The 24,203-nt window shown below is 48.9% G+C and overlaps 1 protein-coding gene across 1 annotated transcript in view; it reads left to right on the plus strand.

The window, feature by feature from the left end:
- Positions 1–24,203, plus strand: part of MIPEP (mitochondrial intermediate peptidase) — a gene marked incomplete at its 5' end in the record, with an annotated part of 144,406 nt that overhangs the window by 33,083 nt on the left and 87,120 nt on the right. Inside the window, 4 exons of the mRNA XM_079721694.1 lie at positions 16,800–16,953; positions 18,482–18,559; positions 20,333–20,537; positions 21,701–21,810. Coding sequence (XP_079577820.1) covers positions 16,800–16,953; positions 18,482–18,559; positions 20,333–20,537; positions 21,701–21,810 — 547 coding nt within the window. The remainder of the gene's footprint in view (positions 1–16,799; positions 16,954–18,481; positions 18,560–20,332; positions 20,538–21,700; positions 21,811–24,203) is intronic.

Consider the following 24,203-nt stretch of genomic DNA (forward strand, 5'->3'; position numbering starts at 1 on the left):
CCCTGTTTCTGTCATTTTTATGTTTGCTTGTAAACCCACAAAATATGGAGGCCTGTTCAGAGTGAACACAAAAATGTTTATGTCCCAAGCAACTTTATATCTGCAAGAGGAATATATTTTTTAAGAATCTCAGAATCTTAGCCTTTAACAAATCCTTAACATTTTTCTCTTATGGTTCATTTTTTAGATATGCAGTTAAGATTGACTTAGGTCCTGGAAGAGAATAAAAGTTTTGAGCTGCTTTCTTTACTAAAGCTTGCTGGCATATATCATGATAATATACTTACTCAGTTGGTATTAAACTTCAAAGTCTTTTGGTTACCATGCATTATATTCAAGCATCAAGCAAAGGGTAGTAAGCACCTCACTAAGATTGGACGCCGCTTATTCTAATGGTTTCTTTCGGCGTTTGTCATAGAAGCAGAAACCTGTAGCTTTTCCTGTTCTTTCTGCCCCGGCAGCAGGAGGTGGCCTGAGATCAGTCAGTGTGTCCAAGAGCTGACCCACTGACCCACTGAGTTCCCATCTTTTCCCCTCTGTGGCCTCTCTTTACGTATCTGTTCCCCAAACCAGTCTTACTTACAGAGCATAGGTGTCTCCCAACCTGTAGGTAATAATGCTTTGTCAGCTGGTATTTCTTATACATGTGTCCCAAATTCAGCATCAGTCACCTTCTCTACGAAAGCACGTAAACTGTAGTTCAGAATCTATAATAATTTGATCCTGATAAACAGTGAGTGCTTAGAATATATTACAGCTTAACATAAGATATGCTAGTAATAAGACATTACTTCACAATTGTGTTTTATGGCTGCAAGACTTCAGATCCTGCTCTTATGGTTGCATTAAAAAATAGCATTTCTCTCTTAAAATCCTTTCAAAGACATAGCATACAGGAATGTTAAATTTTTTATTAATATGTTCCATATTTATGTAAAGTTTTTAGTTGTATTTTTGACATTGGAAAGTAATGTAAATTAGATGTCCTTGTTTCTTTCTAATTTTTGCCACTGTGATTTTTATGTGGTGTTCCTCTGCATCATGTCCCCCACCCCTTATTGTTACTATTACTATTATTATTTTTGACCGTGCTGCGTAACACGCAGGATCTTAGTTCTCCGACCAGGGATCGAACCTGTGTCCCCTGCAGTGGAAGCTCCGAGTCCTAACCACTGGACCGCCAGGGAAGTCCCTCCCATCCCTTATTTTTTAATACTTTAGCCTTAAATTTAAAAGCGATATTTTTGTCATTTAACTGTGCTCTGTAAGTGTAGCATACCCAAGTGGTGGTTCTGTGGAAATTACATGTGGATATTTGAATACTTGGAAAGACAGAATCAATGATGACGTATACGTATGCATTAATCAGGGTGTGCGATCCCTGAGAAGTCTGACAGTGATCTTAAACAGAAGCTGTTGAATAAAGGGGAGTGAGTCCTCCATTTATACAAAAGTGCACCACGGGAAAGTCTTCAGGCTGCTGCCTGACTCCAGACTCAGTACTTAGAGACCCCGGAGCCCCCGGAGGTTGGGAGTTCTGACTTCTCTGCCCCCACCACAGAGGGGGGGTCTTCTTGTCCACATGGGAGGATCGGGGGCAGCGTGGCCCTGTGGCCAGGAGCTCGTGAGGGCTGAGGCCCCGGACAGGCCTGGCTCGCCTGTGACACGTGCTACACACAGTCTGCGAAAGTGACCTATCCTCAGCCAGCTTGTATTTTTAGTACTAAAATAACATTATTATGTGGAATTGGCCATCTGTAGACCTTCTTCTAGAGAATGTTCCCCTCTAAGAGATGCTTTGTAATTGTCCTCTCAAATCTTTTGAAGGAGGTTCAGTTCTGCCTTAACGCTTCTCTGAGAAAACACTCATCTGAAATGTAATGACTGTATTAAATGAGTAGCAGAATACTCTTCAGAGAGCTTTTGGTGAGAGAGACAGCACTGGACAGGGGCCCACCTCGCCTGTGTGTCCTGGTGGCCGTGTCCAGGGCGGGGGAGCCTGCCTGTAGCCGGCAGGACAGCACACAGGGGTCCCTTCCGTCTTCAAGGTCACGGGCCCACTACCGCCTTTAAAATGAAGCTGGAGCGTCGCTCAAGGCCTGCGTGGCTCTAACGAAAGGTACACACATGCCCTCTGGTTCTCCCTCACCACCCCCGTCCTCCTCAGGTTACCTCGGCCAAACTGAACCCTGTCCCCTGCCTGGGCCCTTTCTGTCTCAGAGACTGCGGCTTCCTGCCCTACCTGTGACGTTGTGTCTGGAGTCCCCGAAGCCCCCCGGCCTGTGCTTACAGCCCAAGTGCTGCACAGCCGGGCGCTCACAGTGTCCTCTGGGCCTCAGTGTCAGCCACGCCTGGAAGCACAGAGCAACGCTTGTCTTGTCTCCTCTGTTTGAAGTGCAGTGGGGAACACGCTCTGGGCCCGGGAAATGCGTGCTGGTTGACAGCCGTTGTTGGAGCCTGTGTCTACACCAGTGGTGGGAGATCCGTAGTAAAAGCGACCCAGTGAGCACTATTCTGGTAAACATATTTTTGTGGGTGACATTTTTCATGTCAGGTTTGTTGAAGGCAGCATGACCTCTGGAGGTCTTCATGATGCTCCTTTGTTGAGAGGTTTCCCCCAGGCTGGCTGGTTCTTAGAGTAGAAATCACCACTCTTCGGGGAACACAGTGTAACTCACCTGACAGCCACAGGGGACTTCAGTTCACTTATTTGCCTGTTAACTCAGTAAAAGAACCAGGAAAAGGGATGCAGAAATGCTTTAGATGGGATTGTAAGAATTGGGGGGTTTAAAACCTATTTTGAGTAGCTTAAAAGGCAGAGGATTGAGTTTTGGTTTGCAGTGTCAATCATCTTGATTGACTAGAGTAGGCTGAGAGGCGCGGGTAGTGGAGGAGAAAAGAAAGGGAAAATGTGATAATTTGGGTTTGACGTTAGAAGGTAGAACAAAGTGAAGATTTCTAAATCCTCTTTAAATGCCTCTACTTGCAAGTAAAGACTAAAATGTGTGGTTTGACATGAAATGAAAAGCAGAAGGGGCTTTTCTTGATTTGAGCTTTTTTTCAGGTTACCCAGGGACTTTTTTTGGCCTACATGTTAAACACTTAAGATTTATTTCACGTTTCTTAATGTTCACATAAGAGAAGAAAGAACCTATTAGAAAGATAGGAAATTGTGTTTTAAAACTGTGAGAGGTGAGTCCTGGAAAACAGTGGCAGAAGCAGCTGATGGGGAATCTTACAGAGCAAAACTACCTTAATTTTTTTTCTTTTTCAAATTTTAAATTCTTCATGGAAGAGTGAAAGTAATTCTTTACGAAAAGCGTATGTGCAATGGTTTTATTTAAAATGTTTATTTTTGAAGAGTTAATACATTCACGTGGGTGGGAAAAAACTGAAAACAACGTAAGTATCCATTGAGGTATTTCGAATGCTGCTCACAGCCTTCCTCCCACCCCTGCCCTCCAGAGTGATCATTCTTACAGTGTTCAGTGCATCCTTCCAGTGTTTGATTTTTGTTTTTAATGCTCGAGGACTTTATTTCTTTTCTGCCAAGGATGAGTTTCAGTGAATCGCATTTCACTTATTTTGGTGCTGTTTTATAGAATGATGTCATTGGGGTGTGGGATTCAGTATGGTTTATTCCTTGCTAAGGTATATTCTGAAATGTCTGGAGCGTTCACATAATGAAATAGGAATGTTTTGTGTTTTAAACTATTCATAAAGCATTGGACTTCCACAGAAGGATGGTGTGGTGTTTCAAGATACTACACCTGCTTGATACGTGAAATTGAGTAGTTTATTTGTTAGTATATGTATACTGAGCTCGTTGCTTTCCATTTTTAAGAAAATTAACCTTTATAATGAAAACTTTCAAAATAAACAGAAATAGGGAGAATAATGTAAGTAACCCCCATATACTCATCTCCCAGATGAAGTAATTATCAAGGTTTTGCCATGTTTGCTTCACTGGTCTCTTTTATTTCTCCCTTCCTTCTTGTTACTAAAGTATTTTAAGCTGAATCCTATAGCCCTTGTGTCACGTCACTCTTGTGTATTCTTTCCGTCTCTCAGTACGTGGCTGTTTTCTTATATGACTCCAGAACCACCAGAACCCAGTAAAGTTTGCAGCAGTTCATGGGCGTCAACTCGTACCCCGGCTACACCCCTGTTTCCTTGATGGTCTCCAGTCTGTTTCTTCCCAGTTGGCTTGCTGGGCTTTCTGTCTGAGTCTCTTGCTCCAGAGCCGGCCCCCACACGTCATGCCCCAGCCAACCTTGTTCACATTGCCACTTGCTAAAGAGACCAGGTCGTTGGTCCTACAGAATTTCCAAGCTCGTGGACTGATCTGGTTGCCTTCACGTGGGGTCGTTTCTCTGGTTCCTGTCTTCCTGTAACGTGGATCTTGTGCCCCTCCCCCCCCAATTGTGTTGGTTACGCTCTCTTGTGTTTCACGTGTGGCTATTTGATTCTACGTATTGATGGAACTGAAGAAGCTGCGTGAGAGGCTGTCATAATAGAGGTCTCCCTGCTCTCCTGGGATTTGGCTCCAGCCTCTATGATGCGGTCCTGTCACCTGGTGCCACGTCAGCGTGACTGTGGTGATCCTTTCCCCTGAGGTTCCCTTTCCTACCTCTCTAGGGTGAGGATGAAATTGTACTGTGATCTGTGTTAAGAGCAGTTTCCAGGACTTCCCTGGTGGTGCAGTGGTTAAGAATCCGTCTGCCAATGCAGGGGACACGGGTTCGAGCCCTGGTCCGGGAAGATCCCACATGCCGCGGAGCAGCTAAGCCCGTGCACCATAACTACTGAACCTGCACTCTAGAGCCCGCGAGCCACAAGTACTGAGCCCGCGTGCCACAACTACGCGCGCCTAGAGCCTGTGCTCCGCAACAAGAGAGGCCGCTGCTTTTGAGTAGCCCCCGCTCTCTGCAAGTAGAGAAAGCCCGCATGCAGCAACAAAGACTCAACAAAGACTCAACACAGCCAAAAATAATTAAAATAAATAAATTTGAAAAAAAAAAAAGAGCCGTTTCCAGTGAACCGTGTATCTGATCTCCACCGTTAAGGAAAAGAGCCCCCTCCTTACCAGGCAATTTGGCTGGAGCTGTTTTCTTGCCTCTGGAGTCAGAAGTCAAGATAGGACCAAACGGGGGCTTCCCTGGTGGTGCAGTGGTTGAGAGTCCGCCTGCTGATGCAGGGGACACGGGTTTGAGCCCTGGTCTGGGAGGATCCCACATGCCGCGGAGCAACTGGGCCCGTGAGCCACAGCTGCTGAGCCTGCGCGTCTGGAGCCTGTGCTCCGCAACGGGAGGGGCCGCGACGGTGAGAGGCCCGCGCACCGCGATGAAGGGTGGCCCCCACTTGCCACAACTGGAGAAAGCCCTTGCACAGAAACGAAGACCCAACACAGCAAAAATAAATTAATTAATAAGATAGGACCAAACGGATGATGGCCAGTTCTTTATGAAACAGAGATGAAAAAGATATTTTCAGTGTGTGGTTACCTGAAAGGGAAACAGGTTCCTACTACCTTTCGGTTCTTTCATTGCTACCTTACCTGTATTTAGCTGGAGAAAACAGTCGTTCTCCTGCTGGCTTCAAGATGACAAGTTTCACGGTGTCATCCAGCTGTCACACTGTGATCCTGGCAAAAACATCATTCCTCATGCCAGAAACATTATGTGTGTTTCATTTTCTTTTGGTGAATTTGAAAATAGCTCCTCTGATGGTGTCGTCACACAAGTATGTCTGTGCCTCCTAAGTGTCTGTTATCCGTCGTGTTCGTCCTGCAGGGACCCTCTGTAAGCACTTGCCTGCTGTGCAGATTCCCACACCTGCCTGAATGGAATAGGGTGAGACTGAAGCCTGTGGTACCTGCAGTTTCAACCTGGATTCACTGACGGTACTGAACTGTGTTGTGTTTTCACTAAGTTCAGTGCCAAGGTTTTTGGAAGTAAAGTCCAAGTTCTTTCTTTACCTTCATCCCAGGTGCATCAGAAGTTGACACATAAGTCTGACTCATAGAGTGTGCTTCAGAGAGACACTGACACATTGATTTTTTTAAAAAAACTTAAATTACAACAAATGAATTCTTCAGTGGAGAGTCTCTTACTGACTAGTATTTCTGTACTTACTTTAATGATAGCGTTCCTGGTGCGGATTTTGAGATATTGCTAAATTCTATTGTTTTTAATAAGAAAGACCTAATTTATACCGTTTACCATGTTGATTATAATATGTTCTTTGAAAACTGAAAATTTGTAAACCCACATGTAGCATATTTTTAACCAGAAGAAATAGCAGAGAATTTACTGAGCTTCACTTATCAACCATGGTGGATGAACAGTAATCTTCTTCCAGTTTTTTTCTGAGGATTCTAGAGATCTCTTATTTCTGCGTTCAAGTCAGGGAACACCTTTACAACAAATAGCAGTAAACTTTTTGCAAAACTAGGAAAGCGTTTGAGGTGATGAAACCAAATCCTCCGAATACACTTAAATTTTACTGTGTTTAGGTTGGGCTGTGGCTCTCACGTGCTGTAAGGTTTTATATGTCACCTGTTGTGCTTTTGCTCTTGTTTGGGGGGCGTCTCTAGATGACGGAGTAAATTTTTTTCTCAGTGGTTTCTCTTCGAGTAAGACAGTCCTGGGGACCATGTTGCGAGGAGGTATCATGGCAAGCGGGGGTGTCCGGCGTGGTGGCCCCAGGGGCACAGTGGGGAGCAAGTCCTGCTCCTCGGTTCTTCTGGGGGTGGGGGGCTGCCTCCTGAGCCCGGCATCCTGGAGGGGCTCAGTGACCTGTGACACTGAACATCCTGTGGGGTGCGGATGTAAGCTGAGTGCACAAAGGCAGGGCCTGGTCTTCAGGGCGCCTCTGGCAGGGGTGTAGCTGCTGGAAATGCCTTGGAGCTTCCTGAATCCCTCACAGCCTCTCTGGGCCTCTCCCTCTTCAGGAGGGAATAGCCTCTCGTTTGGGAGGGTCATGGAGAGCCTGGTGGGGCATCGGCGTGGGGGGTCTCTTCCTTGTGCTGTGAGGCTGCTGAGTGAGGCGGGTGGTCTTTGTGGTTGAGCCCGTGGTGCCCTGTGCAGCCGCCCCCCCCCCCGGGCCCCCCCACGTCCTTCCCTCCTTCCCTGCTACCGGGCTTCTCCCTGACCCTCCCCCCCGTGCTTCTCCCTGACCCTCCCCCCCGTGCTTCTCCCTGACCCTCCCCCCCGTGCTTCTCCCTGACCCTCCCCCTCTGTGCTTCTCCCTGACCCTCCCCCTCTGTGCTTCTCCCTGACCCTCCCCCCCCCGTGCTTCTCCCTGACCCTCCCCCCGTGCTTCTCCCTGACCCTCCCCCCCCGTGCTTCTCCCTGACCCTCCCCCCCGTGCTTCTCCCTGACCCTCCCCCCCCGTGCTTCTCCCTGACCCTCCCCCTCTGTGCTTCTCCCTGACCCTCCCCCTCTGTGCTTCTCCCTGACCCTCCCCCCCGTGCTTCTCCCTGACCCTCCCCCCCCCGTGCTTCTCCCTGACCCTCCCCCCCTGTGCTTCTCCCTGACCCTCCCCCTCTGTGCTTCTCCCTGACCCTCCCCCCCCTGTGCTTCTCCCTGACCCTCCCCCCTGTGCTTCTCCCTGACCCTCCCCCCCCGTGCTTCTCCCTGACCCTCCCCCCCCGTGCTTCTCCCTGACCCTCCCCCCCCGTGCTTCTCCCTGACCCTCCCCCTCTGTGCTTCTCCCTGACCCTCCCCCTCTGTGCTTCTCCCTGACCCTCCCCCCCGTGCTTCTCCCTGACCCTCCCCCCCCGTGCTTCTCCCTGACCCTCCCCCCCCGTGCTTCTCCCTGACCCTCCCCCCCGTGCTTCTCCCTGACCCTCCCCCCCCGTGCTTCTCCCTGACCCTCCCCCCCCGTGCTTCTCCCTGACCCTCCCCCCCTGTGCTTCTCCCTGACCCTCCCCCTCTGTGCTTCTCCCTGACCCTCCCCCTCTGTGCTTCTCCCTGACCCTCCCCCTCTGTGCTTCTCCCTGACCCTCCCCCTCTGTGCTTCTCCCTGACCCTCCCCCTCTGTGCTTCTCCCTGACCCTCCCCCTCTGTGCTTCTCCCTGACCCTCCCCCCCCGTGCTTCTCCCTGACCCTCCCCCTCTGTGCTTCTCCCTGACCCTCCCCCTCTGTGCTTCTCCCTGACCCTCCCCCTCTGTGCTTCTCCCTGACCCTCCCCCTCTGTGCTTCTCCCTGACCCTCCCCCCCTCTGTGCTTCTCCCTGACCCTCCCCCCCGTGCTTCTCCCTGACCCTCCCCCCCCGTGCTTCTCCCTGACCCTCCCCCCCCGTGCTTCTCCCTGACCCTCCCCCTCTGTGCTTCTCCCTGACCCTCCCCCTCTGTGCTTCTCCCTGACCCTCCCCCCCTCTGTGCTTCTCCCTGACCCTCCCCGCCTGCTTCTCCCTGACCCTCCCCCCCCGTGCTTCTCCCTGACCCTCCCCCTCTGTGCTTCTCCCTGACCCTCCCCCCCCGTGCTTCTCCCTGACCCTCCCCACTGTGCTGCTTACTGACCCTCCCCCTCTGTGCTTCTCCCTGACCCTCCCCCCCCGTGCTTCTCCCTGACCCTCCCCACTGTGCTGCTTACTGACCCTCCCCACTGAGCTTCTCCCTGACCTCATGCCTTCCCCCCCAGCAGAACTGAGCACAGCCTCGTCTTCATCCCCTCTGCACTCGCGTCCCTTGTCACTTGCATTAGGTGCTCTTCATGGTTTGGGGGCCTTACTCTTCCCACACTGAGTGTCATCAGGCACATAGTAGGTGATTAATTCGCAGCATTAAGTCAAGCTTCCTGACAGAGTGTCGCTGTGATGGACGGAGTGCCTGCTTTTCTCCAGGCACAGTGCTGGCTTCTTTGCGTGCATTTGTCTGATGATCAGTGGAGCCTGCGACATACTGTATTGGGTTGGCCAAAATGTTCATGTGGGTTTTTCCGTAACATCTTATGGAAAAACCTGAACGAACTTTTTGGCAAACCCAATAGTTCATTTTCCTGGTGAGGACGTTGAGGCCCCCCAAAACCAGAAAAAAAAACACTTTCTCTCAGAGCACAGACGGAGATGGAGCCGAGGTTTTAACGTCCAGCCCAGGGCCTTTTCTCCGAGACTGCCGTGGGCTGTCACCAGCCTCTCCCAGTCTCAATGTCCTCCAGTAAAATTGAGTAATAATTCTAGCCTCCCCTGTCTCACAGGATTATGTAAGGAATATGGGAGGCTTCTGATGTGAAAGTGCTTGGCAAATTGTGAAGCACCGTGCAAGTCGAAGATAATAGTATCTCACACCGTTAGACGTGTTGCTTCAGCAGTTATTCTAACTTTATTATGTATCATCAATCTCTTCCTTTTGATTAACTTCTTTCCCTTTGCCTGCAGAGGTGCTGAGATATTCCTTGTCATGAAACAGTCGCCCCTCCCATGACCCTTGCAGAGATTGAAGTCCTCGTTTTTTCTTGCCAAACCTCCCCCGGCAGTCTAGACTGGATGCCTCCTCTCTCTGGTCTCTGTCATCTGACTTGTGGCCCTGACAGTCAATCAGACGGTCTCTCCGAGTTACCAGCCGCCTGCCACGCGTACAGTTCGGTCACTTGCTTTAGCCCTCCACACCCCCACCTCTGCGGTTCCTGCTGGTACTTAGTTCCTGTTCCCTGAAGTTCCTTCTTCAGTACGGGCCCTCGGCCCCTGCTCACCACTGCTCGTTTTCCCTTCTGACTTCTTCTCTAAACGGGCCACACTTTTTTGTTCGCGGGGTGCAGCTTTAGCAGTGAACTCAGGGTTCTGACGCCCGACTATTGGGAAACGTGACTGAGGACGAACATCCAGGTGTAGCGCTTTCTTTAGTACTTCCACTGGTAACACGCTTGTGGGAGGGAGCTCAGTGCCTGGGCCCGAAGAAAGCAGGCCCGCAGCTCTCTCCTTGGTGTCATTTACTCCCCGACTGCTGTCATCCGGTTAAAAAGAAGCCTCAGACCTCCTGCTCGGTCCTGTCGTAACCTCGGGGAGATGACTTGTCTTTGTGTAAACCTGTTTTCGTACTGGTGACATGGGGGTAATAGTGTGACCTTGTAGGGCTGTTTCTGCTGTTAGGGGAGGTATATATAAAGGGCTGAGCCCAGGGTCCTCGTGAGCACTTGTCATCCGCAGCATCACCCAAATGACCGTGGGTAAGCTGTCATTTTATAGGTTAAATTTAGGGAATATGGACATACTTGCCCTGAGGAGTCCTCTCTTGCCAGAGTACTGAGCCTTTGCCTTCCTGACTGTGTCGTTCACCACGCCAGGCCCGTCCTCAGCGTTTCTGAGCTCCTCTCCTCCTCCTCCTAGCTGCCGATGTGGCTGCTCCTGCACTGAGTGCAGTCTTGGGGGATACCCAGGAGAGGGCGGCAAAACAGAGGCCTGTAGCTCAGTTCCCCTCCTGACACCTGGTAATCTAACAAGGTCATCAGTATAGCTGCATCTCCGTCTCTGTGTAACAGAAAAATTCAGGAGGGTGAAGTAGCGTGTGGCGTCATGTTGTGCCGGGACCAGTAGATGTTATCTAAAAGTGATACACCAGTAAATAAATTGTTAAGGATTTTAAAAGTGGTGGAGGAGCAAAACCAAATTGCCAGAGAGAAAAAGAAGATTTGGCCCACAGAGCCAAAGGAGGAGAGGCCGGGAGCCCTGAGGTGCGTGGGCCCAGGCCTTCATGCACGGAGGGCAGGGATGCACGTTATCACAGCTTGGCGGGGTGGGCAGGATGACTTGGCAACACCTGTTTAAAAATCTAAAATCTCATCCTCTATGCAGCATCGTCATTTCTGGATGGATTCCACAGAGAGGTCTGTACCTGTCTGGCAGGGTGTTTGTAGGCTGGTGTTTGTAGCGGAGGTGTACTAACAGCAGCTGACTGCCCAGCTCTGGGTGCATTTTCTGTAGAGAAGTTAAAATTGATACAAACACGATCAGAAGTCCAGCTCCTCCTATCACCGTGTGTGGGCTGTTTCAGACAGTGCCAGGGATGGGACACTCCCTTACAAGGTGTGGACTCTCACTGGCCACACACACCAGGGAGTGGACGCTTTGGAGAAGTTATGGCAGGTGCTTGTTGTGGACCAGAGCTTTATGTGCCGAAGTGGACAGTATTTAAAAGTGCATTTTTGTTAAAAATACAGGAAAACATATTTTTGTTAAAAATGTGTGTTAAAAGGAAATTGCAGGATAGGAATTGTATGATTCTGTATGTGTGTCTGTATATATATCTGTGTATTTCTGTACATGTAGATGTGTATACACACACACACACACGTATAAGCCTTCTTACACAGATAAAATGATGATACACAAGAAGTGGTTTTCTCTAGATGGTGGGACTGGTGAGCCAGGGGATGTCATTTGAGAGTTTTTTTAAAAACAGGGAGTTTATATTAACTATTTTTTTTTTTTTTTTTTGCGGTACACGGGCCTCTCACTGTTGTGGCCTCTCCCATTGCGGAGCACAGGCTCCGGACGCGCAGGCTCAGTGGCCATGGCTCACGGGCCCAGCCGCTCCACGGCATGTGGGATCTTCCTGGACCGGGGCACGAACCCGCGTCCCCTGCATCAGCAGGCGGACTCTCAACCACTGCGCCACCAGGGAAGCCCTGTACTTTTTAATGCATTTGTTCTCAGTCATTTCAAATGAATACCATTTGCTTTTCATCATTCGTAATCATTTCATTTAGTGTATACAGAGTGGAAGTTGTATGTGGAGTATTATACAAGCCTGTATTCTGTACTTAAATTATTTTCTCCAAGCTAAATTGTCTCCTTGAGCTTCGCCTGATTACCATATGTAGGTGTCATGGGCATTAGGCAAGTCAGTACATGTTTTAGGTCATGCATAGGCTGTGTTGTTGTAGCTTTACTATGTTTCTTTTCTATAAAGTGAGTTTCTTACAGCCAACATATAGTGGGTCTTGTTTATTAATCCATTCTCATATTCTCTGCATTTTATTTGTTACATTTAGACTATTGATGTTTAAAGTGATTAGTGATATTATTGGGTTAAAACCTACCATGTTTGTTACTGTTTTCTATCTGTTGCCTGTATCTTTTTTTCTTTCTTTTCTTGTCTTCCACTCTTTTTCTGCCTTTTATGGTTTTAATTGAGTATGTTATATGATTCCAGCTTTTCTCCTCTTTTCACTGTTTGAGGTAGTTGCCCTAAGGTTTACAATATCCGTTGACAAGTAGCGTGAGTCTCCTTCCCAGTAGTACCTGCTGCTGGTTGGTTAGTGCAGCACCTAGGTCTTCTTTCCAGCCCCTCCTAACACTGCTGTCATTATGTCACTCATCCATAAGCTATAATCACCTAATACATCATTGCTATAATCACCTAATACATCATTGCTATTACTATTTTGAACAAACATTAAACAGAAGAAATAGAAAGTTTTTAAATATCTTCATTTATTTCTTCTACCCCTCTTCCTTTATTTACGTGGATCCAGGTTTCTGACTTACATAATTTTTCTTCTTCCTGAAGAACTTCTTTTAACATTTCTTATAAGTCTGGTCTACTAGTGAGAAATTTCCTCAATTTTTGTTCGTCCAAGAAAGCCTTTATTTCTCCACTTTTGAAGGATAATATTGTTGGGCACAGAATTCTAGGTTTGTGGGTTTTTGTTTCAGAACTTTAAGCATTTCACTCCATACTCCTGTTGCGTGGTTTCTGGAGAGGTCTGACATAATTCTTATCATTGCTTTTTAGGTGAGGTGACTTTTTTTCCCTCTGGCTTCTTTGAAGATTTTCTCTGTCTTTGATTTTTTGCCACTTAAATATGATCTGCCTAAGCGTTGTGTTCTGTTTTTTCCTACTTGGTGTTCTGACCTTCCTGGATTTGTGGTTTGGTGTTTGTCTTCAGTGTGGACAGTTCTCAGTCATTATTACTTCAAATATTCCTTCAATTCCTTTCTCTCTTTCTTCTTCTGGTTTTCCCATCATGTGTGCATTGTACCTTTTGTGATTGTCCTACAGTTCTTTGGGTATCCTCTTCTGTCTCTGTTTTTCTTTTTTGTCTTTGCATACCAGTTTTGAAGTTTCTGTTGACGTTTCTTCAAGCTCACTGATCCTTTCCTCGGCTGTATCCAGTCTACTGATGACTTATCAAGGGCATTCTTTATTTCTTTTGCAGTGCTTTAATTTCTAGCATTTCCTTTTTTTTTTTTTTAAGGAGTTTATTAATTAATTAATTTATTTTTTGGCTGTGTTGGGTCTTCGTTTTTGTGCGAGGGCTTTCTCTAGTTGAGGCAAGCGGGGGCCACTCCCTTGTTGCCGAGCACAGGCTCCAGATGCGCAGGCTCAGTAGTTGTGGCTCACGGGCCTAGTGGCTCCGTGGCATGTGGGATCCTCCCAGACCAGGGCTCGAACCCGTGTCCCCTGCATTAGCAGGCAGATTCTCAACCACTGCGCCACCAGGGAAGCCCCCTAGCATTTCCTTTTGATTCGTTTTTAGAGTTTCCATCTCTCTGCTTACCTTACCCATGTACTCTTGCATGTTTTCTACTTGTTTCTTCAGAGTGCTTGGGATACTAATCACAGTTGTTTTAAATTCTCAATCTGCTAATTCTAACATCTCTGACATATCTCAATCTGGTTCTGGTGCTTGTTCTTTCTCTTCAAACTGTGTTTTTTGTCTTTTAGCATGACTTGAAATTTTTTGTTGAAGGTTGGGTATGGTATACTGGGTGAAAGGAACTGAGATAATTAGGGCTTTGGTGTGAGGTTAGATGTTTTTCTGGCCAGGAGCCGGGCTCTGCCTGCTTTTTCCATTAACCCTGGGGCTGGAGGTAACTCTCCTTTGGTGTGCTCTCTTTGTCTCCCCTGTTTGTTTGGGTTTGTCTGGAGACTTCTGCTTAACTAAGGTCTGGGACCTGCAGGCCTGGGTTGTGTCCCCTGTTGTTTTACGGGAGCCCTGCCGATGCGGTGCTGATGTGTGGACGGAGGAGATGTGATCTGCAGGCCTGTGGTTGCGTCTCAGCTGCGCCTTTCACAAGTGCTTTCCAGCCCCCTCCCCTTTGATGAGGTGGGAAGGCTGGGGGGCGCGAGGTGGGTATTCTCTCTGGTGAGAGAGTCTCTCTGGAGGGCATGCCTCATTAAGAAGAGCAGAACGTGCTGGCGTAGTTCATAATGGCTACTTTTTCCTTCCTCTGCTGGAAGATGGGGGAATAGTCTCCATCTTCACTGTGAGAACCTGGTGGGGCTCCTGGAGGGAAAACTCATAAAAGTGTAGCGATTCCCCCTTAAACGGGGCCTCCCTGGAATTTTTAACCCTCAATTTGTCTATTGTAGTTTGTTTTCCTACCTTGGTACTAGTCTCCCCTGGAGCCTCCTGTGAATTGTGGCCCTCTGGATCTGCCTGCCTGCCTCTCCAGTTTTGGGGCACAGCAGTTTGCTCTGTGACCTCACTTCTCTGCTGGGTCTAAGAAGAGTTGCTGATTTCAGTTTGTTCAGCTTTTTACTTGTCATTAGGACAGTGGTGCCCTCCAGGGTCCTTATATGCTGGACCGGAGACCAGAAGTGGCTGTTATTTCCTGTTTGACAACACATCCCCCTTCCCCATTTCTGTGATATCCCTTTAAATTCTCTGCCATCTCTTTTTTTTAAATTTAATTTTATTTATTTACTTTTTATACAGCAGGTTCTCATTAGTTACCTGTTTTATACATATTCGTGTATACATGTCCATCCCAATCTCCCGGTTCATCCCACACTCCACTTTCCCCCCTTGGTGTCCATACGTTTGTTCTCTACATCTGTGTCTCTATTTATACCCTGTGAACCAGTTCATCTGTACATTTTTCTAGATTCCACATACACGCGTTAATATACGACACTTGTTTTTCTCTTTCCGACCGACTTCACTCTGTAGGACAGTCTGCCGTCTCTGACTCTTCTTCCTTGTCACCCCACCGCCTGGAAGTCCGGGGACCTGCCCTTGACCCTCCTGTCAGCCCCGCCCCTTCTCCTTTTCCAGCTCACGCTCTCCTCGGCCATACCGGCCTCCGGCTGACTTCTCCCAGGACCTCAGAGTCAGTGTCTTCAAAACTGAATCTCTTTTCTTCTCCTACAAACACACCCACCCTCCCCTCTTCAGTTTGTGTGTGTGTGCGCACATGTGCGTGCGTTCATTGCTCTGATTAAATGGCTCCTACGCACGCGGTTGCTCAAGCCAGAGACCTGCATGTTAGTCCAGGCTGTTCTTTCTCCCTCAGCCTCCAAATCCGGTCACTCACAGTCCTGAAACTTCTTCATCTAAAAGTAGAAGAAGCTTAGGTCTGGCTCCTGGTCTTAGAGCCCCTGCAGTTGCCCCCGTTCAGACCCTCGCTGGGTGACCCCCGCCCTCTGTGTGCTGCGTCCACTCTGCTCACCGGCAGCCTGGCAGGTTCCAGGCACCAGGTCAGTCCTCTGGTGTCTGTAGAAGTGATGTCCCACGTCTCCCAGGCCGCAAGCAACCCCATAAGATATTAGGTTATCCTCGTTAGGACAATCCACTAGTCCTCTTTAGATTATTTTTCTTAATCTCAGCTTATAAAACTGTCTTGTTTTGAAATGTATGCCTATAATTTATACACATACCCATGTTACGGTTGAATACTCCAGTCATCTTATTGACGGGGATGCACAATCAGAATGTTGGGAGGCCCCATGCCTGAGGGCACGGCCCCCCTCCTCAGGCTCGCGGGCCTGCACCCCCGCGCGGTGTCGGCGTCTCTGCCCCTTTCCCGCCTCCCTGCGTCCTGAGCGCTCGTTTACCCCCTGGTCACTGCAGTGGCTCTGCTGCCTCGTGCCTTCGCACGTCGCTCGCACCGCGGCCTCTCCTGGGCTCCCCTCCCATCTCCGCCGCACAAGGAGGCCCTGGCCCTCGCCGCCCCACTGTGCGTGCCCTGCCCTCCCTCCCTCAACACCGGCCCCTGAGCCTGCTGGGTGCCCGCTGCTCTGGGCCCTTCCGTCTCTGCCCCCTTCCACCCCCGGCGTCTAGCGGGCCAGTCGACGGCTGCGTGAGTGAACGAATCAGTGAGCGAGGGCGCTGGACCGCTGAGGCTCTTACTCCACTGAGGCTGCTTTTATGAAACAGGGATTAGAAGCTAAGTTGTAAATTGGTGGATTCTGTACCGAAATCTCACTTGCGGTGCAGTTTATACTCACTCACTAAATCCGGTCCCCCAGTTAGTAAGGAGCGTAAGTTTGTACATATTTGGTTAATCCCAGGAAGTAGAAATAGATTCAGTACCTACTGTCTTTCTAGAGCTCTTCTTTCTGGCTATGGTTATAAGGTTTGGCCTGACGTAATGATTCAGAAACATTCACATCACGCATTCTGGGTGTACTTTGGTTTATGTTGGAATAAAAAACATAAAAAAGTTGTTTTGGGGTGAAGAGTGATTAATATTACGAGAATATTATCCTTCATTTAAGATATATAACAAAAAGATAAATTAAGATCTGATTGTTTATATGACAGAGCTTCGGAGCTTTTTCCATTAACAAATATTTTACCGGACGTGACATGTGACCCTTTTTTTAGAATATAACACATTTCATAGAGCGAGTTTTACCACTACAGTTCCAACTGGTATTACTCTAACTACAGTTATAATCAGACTGCTGTTCTTCTGAAGAAGACTGAGTCTGAACGTCCCTCAGAAGATAGAAACCTACCATGGGTTTTCAATCCTTTCTTGGCTCGTAAATTGTCAACGAGAAGTTAGCTGAATTTACCTCAAGAAACTGAAGCAAACGGAACTGTGATTGAGCTTCTCTTCCTCTGTAGGTACGACAGCGAGCCCAGTTTGTACTGCCCGTTTTTCTCCCTGGGCGCGTGCATGGAAGGCCTGAATATCCTGTTTACCAGGCTGTTAGGGGTTTCGCTGTACGTGGAGCAGCCCGCAGAGGGAGAGGTGTGGTGTGAAGACGTTCGGAAACTGGTAAGCGGCCCGGTTGGAGTGAAGAAGCCGCGTTCCTTGTCTCCCGGGTTTGGTACTGAGTTAACAGCAGTTTCATCTCAAGTTAGCTTTGCCCCGATGTTGCTTATCTTTGCTTGATGCAAGATTCAAATCGCCACATCTGATTTAGGATGCTATAAAAGAAACACTTTTCTCTAAACATCAGTTGTTGCCTGAAATTAATTAATGTAAACATTTAACAGCAGAGTTATTTCTCTGAAAAAAAAATATGTTTTTAAGGAAGTTGGTAGAAGGTTGAGTCTTTTATGTTGACAAACCCTGGTTAAACGAACGTGCGTCATTGCCCTTCACGTCCCCGCTGTGCCAGGTGTCGCCTCTGTTAAGTCCAGCTCCCTCAGGCACCTGCCACCCCTTCCCGCCCGCCCGCGGGGCTCACGTTCGCGCCAGATGCTAGCCTGCGGCCTGTGTTCTTGGTGAGACTCCTTGGACAGTCAGTCCGAGCCTGGGATCCACCCTCTGTCAGGGCCGCTTCGTGTGAGCTGCGACTGTCGTTGTTTTTTCCTGCTAAGATTTTGAGGCTTTATGGGCCCTAAGGTGGTGGTGTTCTCCTGTTTTACTCTTTGCTCGTGTGCTTAGCACACGGTTCACCAGAAACGCGAACTGTCTTGTGGCCTCTTGGCTGCGCTTCGTGCTCGTAGAGCAGGTGGCGGTGGAGTCGGGAGATCAGCGGGGAGCGTGGCTGTCACTGCGCGTCACAAAATGACAGCGGTGGGTAATGTGCAGACACAGCGTGAAGAGAGTGAAAGGGCACGATGTGGGCGATGAAGAGCTTCCCCAGCTCAGGAGGGAGCCCCTTGCGGCCTTGTTCATGGCCGTTGCCCAGAAGCCTTGAGCAGTCCCCGACACCAGGTAGATGCTTGGTAGACGCTTGCTGGAGTAATGAACTTACGCTTGCAGGAAGCCCTAAAGCATAAGGTTGCCGTTCTTTATGGCAGAGGCCCCAGGTTGTGCAAAGATGGAGACCAGCTCTCCTGCGAGCTGGGCCTCTTGGAAGCCTGATCTGGGAGAAGGATGTCAGTGGCGGTATTACTTACCGCTCTTCAGCTGAAGGCAGACACTGCGTATTGTTCCTATATCCCAGGGTTATAGTTGGTGTGCTCGCGTATCCTTATGTCCTAAGATTGGAGGAGCTATAATTTTGTTGCTAAAATGGTCCAGCCAGCACCCCTTCCCACCTCTTGCGGGTGGTGTGGGCCCAGTGGCAGAGCCGCGTCGCTGGGGACTGCCAGTCAGGACGCAGGGCTTGTGGAGGAGGGTATCTTCTTCCAACAGAATTCCCAAATCATAGTTGTCCTGGAGATGCAGGAGAAGAGGTTGAGGGCAAAGGGGAAGCCACCTCGAGGTCACATGGGACGTAGGAAGTAATGAAACGTCTATATTTGTGGCTCTGGGTGTTTTGTGAACAGGTTCTTGTGCTAGGAATGTGTTTCTTCTTTTAGAGTTTCTAAAGGCCTCATTCCCCACTAAATTCGTTTTTTTTCCCCCCTAGGCCGTGGTTCATGAATCTGAAGGACTGTTGGGGTACATTTACTGTGATTTTTTTCAGCGAGCAGACAAACCTCACCAGGTGATGCTTTGTTTACAAAATGGTCTCTCTAAAGTAATCAGCAGTTAATTTGTATTGATGTGAACTTTATACCTCACTTTTGTAGTTCCTAATATTTAGAAGGCATCACTGAGGACTTCCCTGGCGGTCCAGTGGTTAAGACTTTGCCTTCCAATGCAGGGGGTGCGGGTTCGATCCCTGTTTGGGGAGCTAAGATCCCACATGCCTTGTGGCCAAAAAAACCAAAACATAAAACAGAAGCAGTATTGTTAACAAATTCCGTAAAGACTTTAAAAATGGTCCACATCAAAAAAATCTTAAAAAAAAAAAAAGGCATTACTGATGATGGCTAAATATATAAATTTGAAATTAGGGTAGAATTTAAAGCTAATAAAACTTATGAAGGTAATTACATAAATCTGTATCTGTCTTTTTTATCTGGGTCATAATGTCAGTAATAATGGTAGCTGACATTTGACCGGCCCTTCTGTGTGCCCGCCAGTGCTCTGAGTCCTTTTTCACGTCACATCTTTGAAAGTTCACGTCAGCCTTTTGGACTGGACACTGACATTATGGGGAAGCTGAGGTCAGAGAGGTGAGGTCACTACTCGCCCAGAGTCCCACAGTTAGAAGCTCTAGGATTTGAACCCAGACTTTCTGACTAGAGCCCCAGCTCTCAGCCACTTTCCATACTTGACATGGACCTAGTTTCAAATGGCACAAGATGTGTCCCTGGGGAGCCCCTATCAACCACCAGTTCACTCCTTATGCGGAAAAGTGAGGTTCAGTTCCTTGAGCTGCAAACCAGGTTTCCTGGTCGATCAGCTTCAAGCAGTTTTGGGCAGCTTGATTGGAATTGTCAGGAATTCGGGTTATTAAGTTACAACAGAAATAATGGTACCTTATATTTAAATAGTGATTTCACAGTTTCCAAAGCAATTTTAGCAGATGTGAGCTTATGTATCTGGGCAGCTGCTCTGGCGTTTGACAGGGGGGAGGTGAGTCTGGTGCAGGTGAACCGGTTTCCCAGGTGATTCGGCTACTAGATCTGGACGGCGGGACCAGAGTCTGGGTCGTCGACCTCTGCGTCCTCTGTTCGTTCTCTCTGCTTGAAAGGCTGGAGAATCCGGGTTAGTGCTCTGAGCCCCAGCTCCTGGCTGCCAGCCTGGGTGGTTCAGGTTTGAGATGCCGCAGCCCTAGCTGTGTGCCCTTGGACACGTGACTTAGTATTTCCAAGACTCAGTTTGTTTTCTCATCTGAAAAATGAAATACTTGCCTCATAGACTCATTGTGAAGAGTAAGTGATGAAGTGTATGCGAACTGGGAGAGATACTCCAGGTTCCTTGCTTTGTCACGGTTGAGAGCTCGTCACCCTCCAAGTGATGGAGACGGTGGTGTGCAAAGTGTCTCCTGGTTCATCGCCTGACACAGAAGGGGCTCCGTTAACGTCAGTGCCCCCCCGCGGTCCACGGCTGTCCCTTCCTACCTGCCGTGAGCACCTTGAGGGCGTAGGGCTAAGCTCAGTGGTGACTCTGTCCCCGGTATCTGGTATAGCATCACCCAACACATACTTTTGGAGTGAGGGAATGAGTTCATCAGCACAAGCTCAGTGTATTATTGGTGTTTTAAAAAAAAATAATATGTTAGCAAAATAAAAAGTATTGGGTTAAAAGTGTCTGTAACTAAATAAGTAGAAGAATGGAATTAAGGTAAAATTTGTACTCACACATTTTGATACAGCTTTATATTGCCCTTCAGTTGACCTCAGCCTCTCTTCACTGTGTTTTCTTAAAGGACTGCCATTTCACCATCCGTGGGGGCCGATTAAAGGAAGACGGGGGCTATCAGCTCCCACTGGTCGTTCTGATGCTGAGTCTTCCCCATTCCTCAAAGAATTCGCCAACGTTATTAACTCCTGGGATGATGGAAAATCTTTTCCATGAAATGGGACACGCCATGCATTCAATGCTGGGACGGACTCGTTATCAGCATGTCACTGGTGAGCCAAGAAGAGGGGACTTGAAACATGTACATTTCATTTTAAATTGGAAAAAGCTTTTCATTTAGAAAATCTGTGGTCATTTATCACAGATGGCGTCATCTTGTCCTTCCAACTGTGATGCTACCCGATCTTCGTTACATTTTTTTCCATCCTTGACAACAGTTCTCACCAAGGAATGTCTCAGTTGCCTGTCTTTTCAGTTTGTACCATTTTACATTTTGTCCTATATTATGTGGAATTTCAGTCTGTGGCCGTGTGTATGAATAAGCGTATCTCCTTAGCCAGGAGCACAGACTTAGCAAGTGAATAAGTGAATGAACCGTTGCCTCTTTTTATCCAAAACCAACCTCAAGGCATGTTGAAAAGGTTTGACCAGGTGCTTTGTATTTCTTCTCGCTTTCCCCTGCGTAAAGCTGTGGTGCCCCTGCTGGCGGGTTGCCGTGTCGGGTGACGCCCCAGGCTTCCCTCCTGCTTATCCTCTCTGAGTCTTAAGCTTGCGATCAGACAGGGTCAGTCAGCCTTAGACCACCTGGGCAAGTGTTGGTCTTCGGTATTTAGTAAATAACTTTACACACGGTCTTTTGGGGGAGGAGGAGGTATTTGAAAAGACTGCGGTAGACGGACCGGACAGAATCATAAAGTGTCACCGAGACGTGCTTACAGGATTTGTTCTTTAAATAATTTGAGTTTGAAATGTTGCTTTTCTGTATTGAGGATTGACCTTGTTACCAGAAGCAATCAATAGATAAAGTACTTTTAAAAGAAATGAAGGATACGGGCACTTGGTGATGGAATTCATGAATTAAATTCAATTGCTGTCTTAATTAAGTAAGAATGTTGTAATTTGTGTTTCAGGTATAGCCCAGCATAGCTGAAGACAGTTTTGTTTGTAGAGGGTGTGAGCCGTTGCTTTACAAGGTGTTCTATCCAGCTGTGCAAATATTTTGTTTTACTTCTGATACGTGGGAAAATAAGAGATTATTACAAACTTTTCTGTAAATATGTGCAATAATTTTGTAGAAGTAAAATATCGACTTAATGAATTAAAGATTATCATAGTTCATCAGAAGTACAAATAAAACATTTTAAAAGAGTGTTTGTAGTAGGATGAACGTGTTGATGTGATTCATGCCCACTTTTTTCTTTCTCCCCCATTTTAGGGACCAGGTGCCCCACTGACTTTGCTGAGGTCCCTTCTATTCTGATGGAGTACTTTGCAAATGATTACCGAGTGGTTCACCAGTTTGCCCGACATTACCAGACGGGGCAGGTAGGGAGCGTTGACTTTCTTTACCGTCCTCTGGGGCGCGGGGGTGGCTTTTGTGACCTGCGGGCTAGCGGGAACTCTGACTGCTTTCTCAGAACCTTCTCCGAACCAGAATCCTTCTACCGTTTCCTGACTCCCTTTCTTCAGCTGTAGCTACAGTCATGTGTGGGCAACAAGTAGCTGCCCTTTATTATATGCCCAGTAACATCCCGTCTGCTCCTCAGAGCCGCCCCCTGAGGAAGGCGCTGTGTCCTGTTTCCAGAGGGGGACACAAGCCTCAAAGCCTGTCTCACCTCAAAAAAGCCTTTGCTCTTCCCTCTACCCTTTATGCTTCTGAATATTCTCTCGGTCTGAATGTGTGTGTTGTTTGGTAAACTATGATGCCATATTTCCCCGATGTGTTTAGGTAGCATCTACGTGATGCCAAGTCTGAAAATTCCTTAATTTTGAGGTTTAGGTTTAAATAGTGCCTTGTAATGTTAAAGGTTTTTAAGTTCTGTAAAGTAGGATTAAGCGAGCGATACTTTAGCTCTAATCTAACTGTCAACATTGTATGTTTACTGTCTGCGTGTCCCACGGAAAATGTATTCTCTCAGCACTTTGCTGATACACTGTTACATTAGGTAGTGTTCTTCCGCCTTAAACTGCACCTCCCTGAGCGCCTGTGTACAGTTATAGTCATCTTTGAATCTTCAGCATTTAGAATTGTGCCTAACACCAAAAAAGCGCTAAAAGAAATTAAAGGAAGGACTGAGTGGACTCAGAAAAAGAAGGGCCCAAACCCGCCTTTATTTGTGACTCTCTTTCCGGTTGTATCTCTGGATGCGTAATGTGAATTGGCGGTTTCTATTTTTGGACTTGACTTTCGCCATTATTGTCAACTGTAGAGTAATGGATGAGCTCCTGGAGAACTAATCCGAGTTAGTCTCCATCATTATGTTTCTGTGGCTAAGAGGACAGAATTGAAATATCTGTGATCCAGTCAGCTACCTGCCATCAACGTGCAGAGCTGCTCTGGGGATTATGTCAACGTAGCCAACGACATGGAAGCACGAAGCCCATCAAGCAGTGGCCTAGTCCTCCCGGCTCCACGCTCCGGGGTCCGGGAAGGAGGACGATGGCCTGACGCGGCGGCTACTCCCATAACTGCCCCGTGCCCGTCCTCGGGGGCACGGACGTGCTCGGGCACAGGGCGCAGCCTTGCGGGGAGCCGGCCCTCTGCTGGAGCCTCGGGACGGGCTTCACCAGGAGCTCCTGGAGGAACCGGGTCGTGAAAAAGTACGTCGGTGGCAACTCGCCGGTGCGCTCGCAGCCGCCCTCATCCGTCCCATTGCAGGACGTTTACTGAGGCCGTAGGCGAGTCCTTCCGTCAGGAAACAGGCTCCGTTCTCAGCACCTGAGAAGCAGCGGGGAGTAAGTGCGACGGCATCCCTGCAATCGTGGCCTGGCGTCGCGGGATGCAGAGCAGGGCTGAGGGCAAGGCGACTCCAGCCGAGGGACAGTCCCCGGGGCTCAGAGATCCCGAGACAGGCAGGACGGCGCGTGTGGCAGGGTCACCGAGGGCGGGTAGGGGGACGGACAGGGACGAACGCGGGAATGGCCTCGCGCTCAGAACCTGCACCCCGTCTGTCTCTGCGCCCGCCTTGCCCCCACCCTGGGAGTCCCGGCCCTCGGCTCGCCCGCCTGGTGACGAGGGGGATTCTCCTGTGTCCCGGGCTTCCCCTCGGGGCCGAGTCCCTCCTGTGACTCTGCCCCGACCCGCCTTCTCATTAGCCTCCAGTCGGCAGCCTCCCTGGAGTCCACCTTTGGACCCGAGGGCTCGTCCGTCCTTTGCTGCGGTCAGCGGTGACGAGGGCCAGAGCCAAGGTGCCGGCAGCGGGGCCGGGAGAGGAGCAGCGGGGCCGGGAGAGGAGCGGCCGTCGGAGGCTTGGCGGGGAGGGTCCGAGAGCAGGGAGTCCGGGAGGAGGGCACGTCTGAGGAAGGAGGGCGGGTCTCGCCTTGGATGTCCGCTGCACACACGGCCGCTCGCGGCGCCGGCCTGAAACCCAGAGCCAAGTAGACACGTGGGCGTGTGGGGCCGGGTGGTGGGGAGGTGGTGGGCGGCGTGTGGGGAGGTTAGAAGCGGCCGTGGGAGGAGCTGCCTGGGGGCTCCGGTTCCCGAGGACGCGCGGAGCGGGCCGCCTGCGGAACGGTGGCAAGACCCTGTCAGCATCGGACCTAAGTGCTGGGCTGAAATGCACCACGATACTGAGGTCAGTTTAAAAAGATTGTTGTCTGTTTCCAGAGCAATGAGAAAAGCCAGGAAGGGCTAGAACCACTGCTTGGTGGGTGGTGTAATGTCCCCAGAAAGAGACAGTTCCTGTTGTACTACTGAATTCTTCAGTCGGAAGAACCAT

This window comes from Hyperoodon ampullatus (assembly GCF_949752795.1).
Source record: "Hyperoodon ampullatus genome assembly, chromosome: 16".
Classification (NCBI taxonomy): domain Eukaryota; kingdom Metazoa; phylum Chordata; class Mammalia; order Artiodactyla; family Ziphiidae; genus Hyperoodon; species Hyperoodon ampullatus.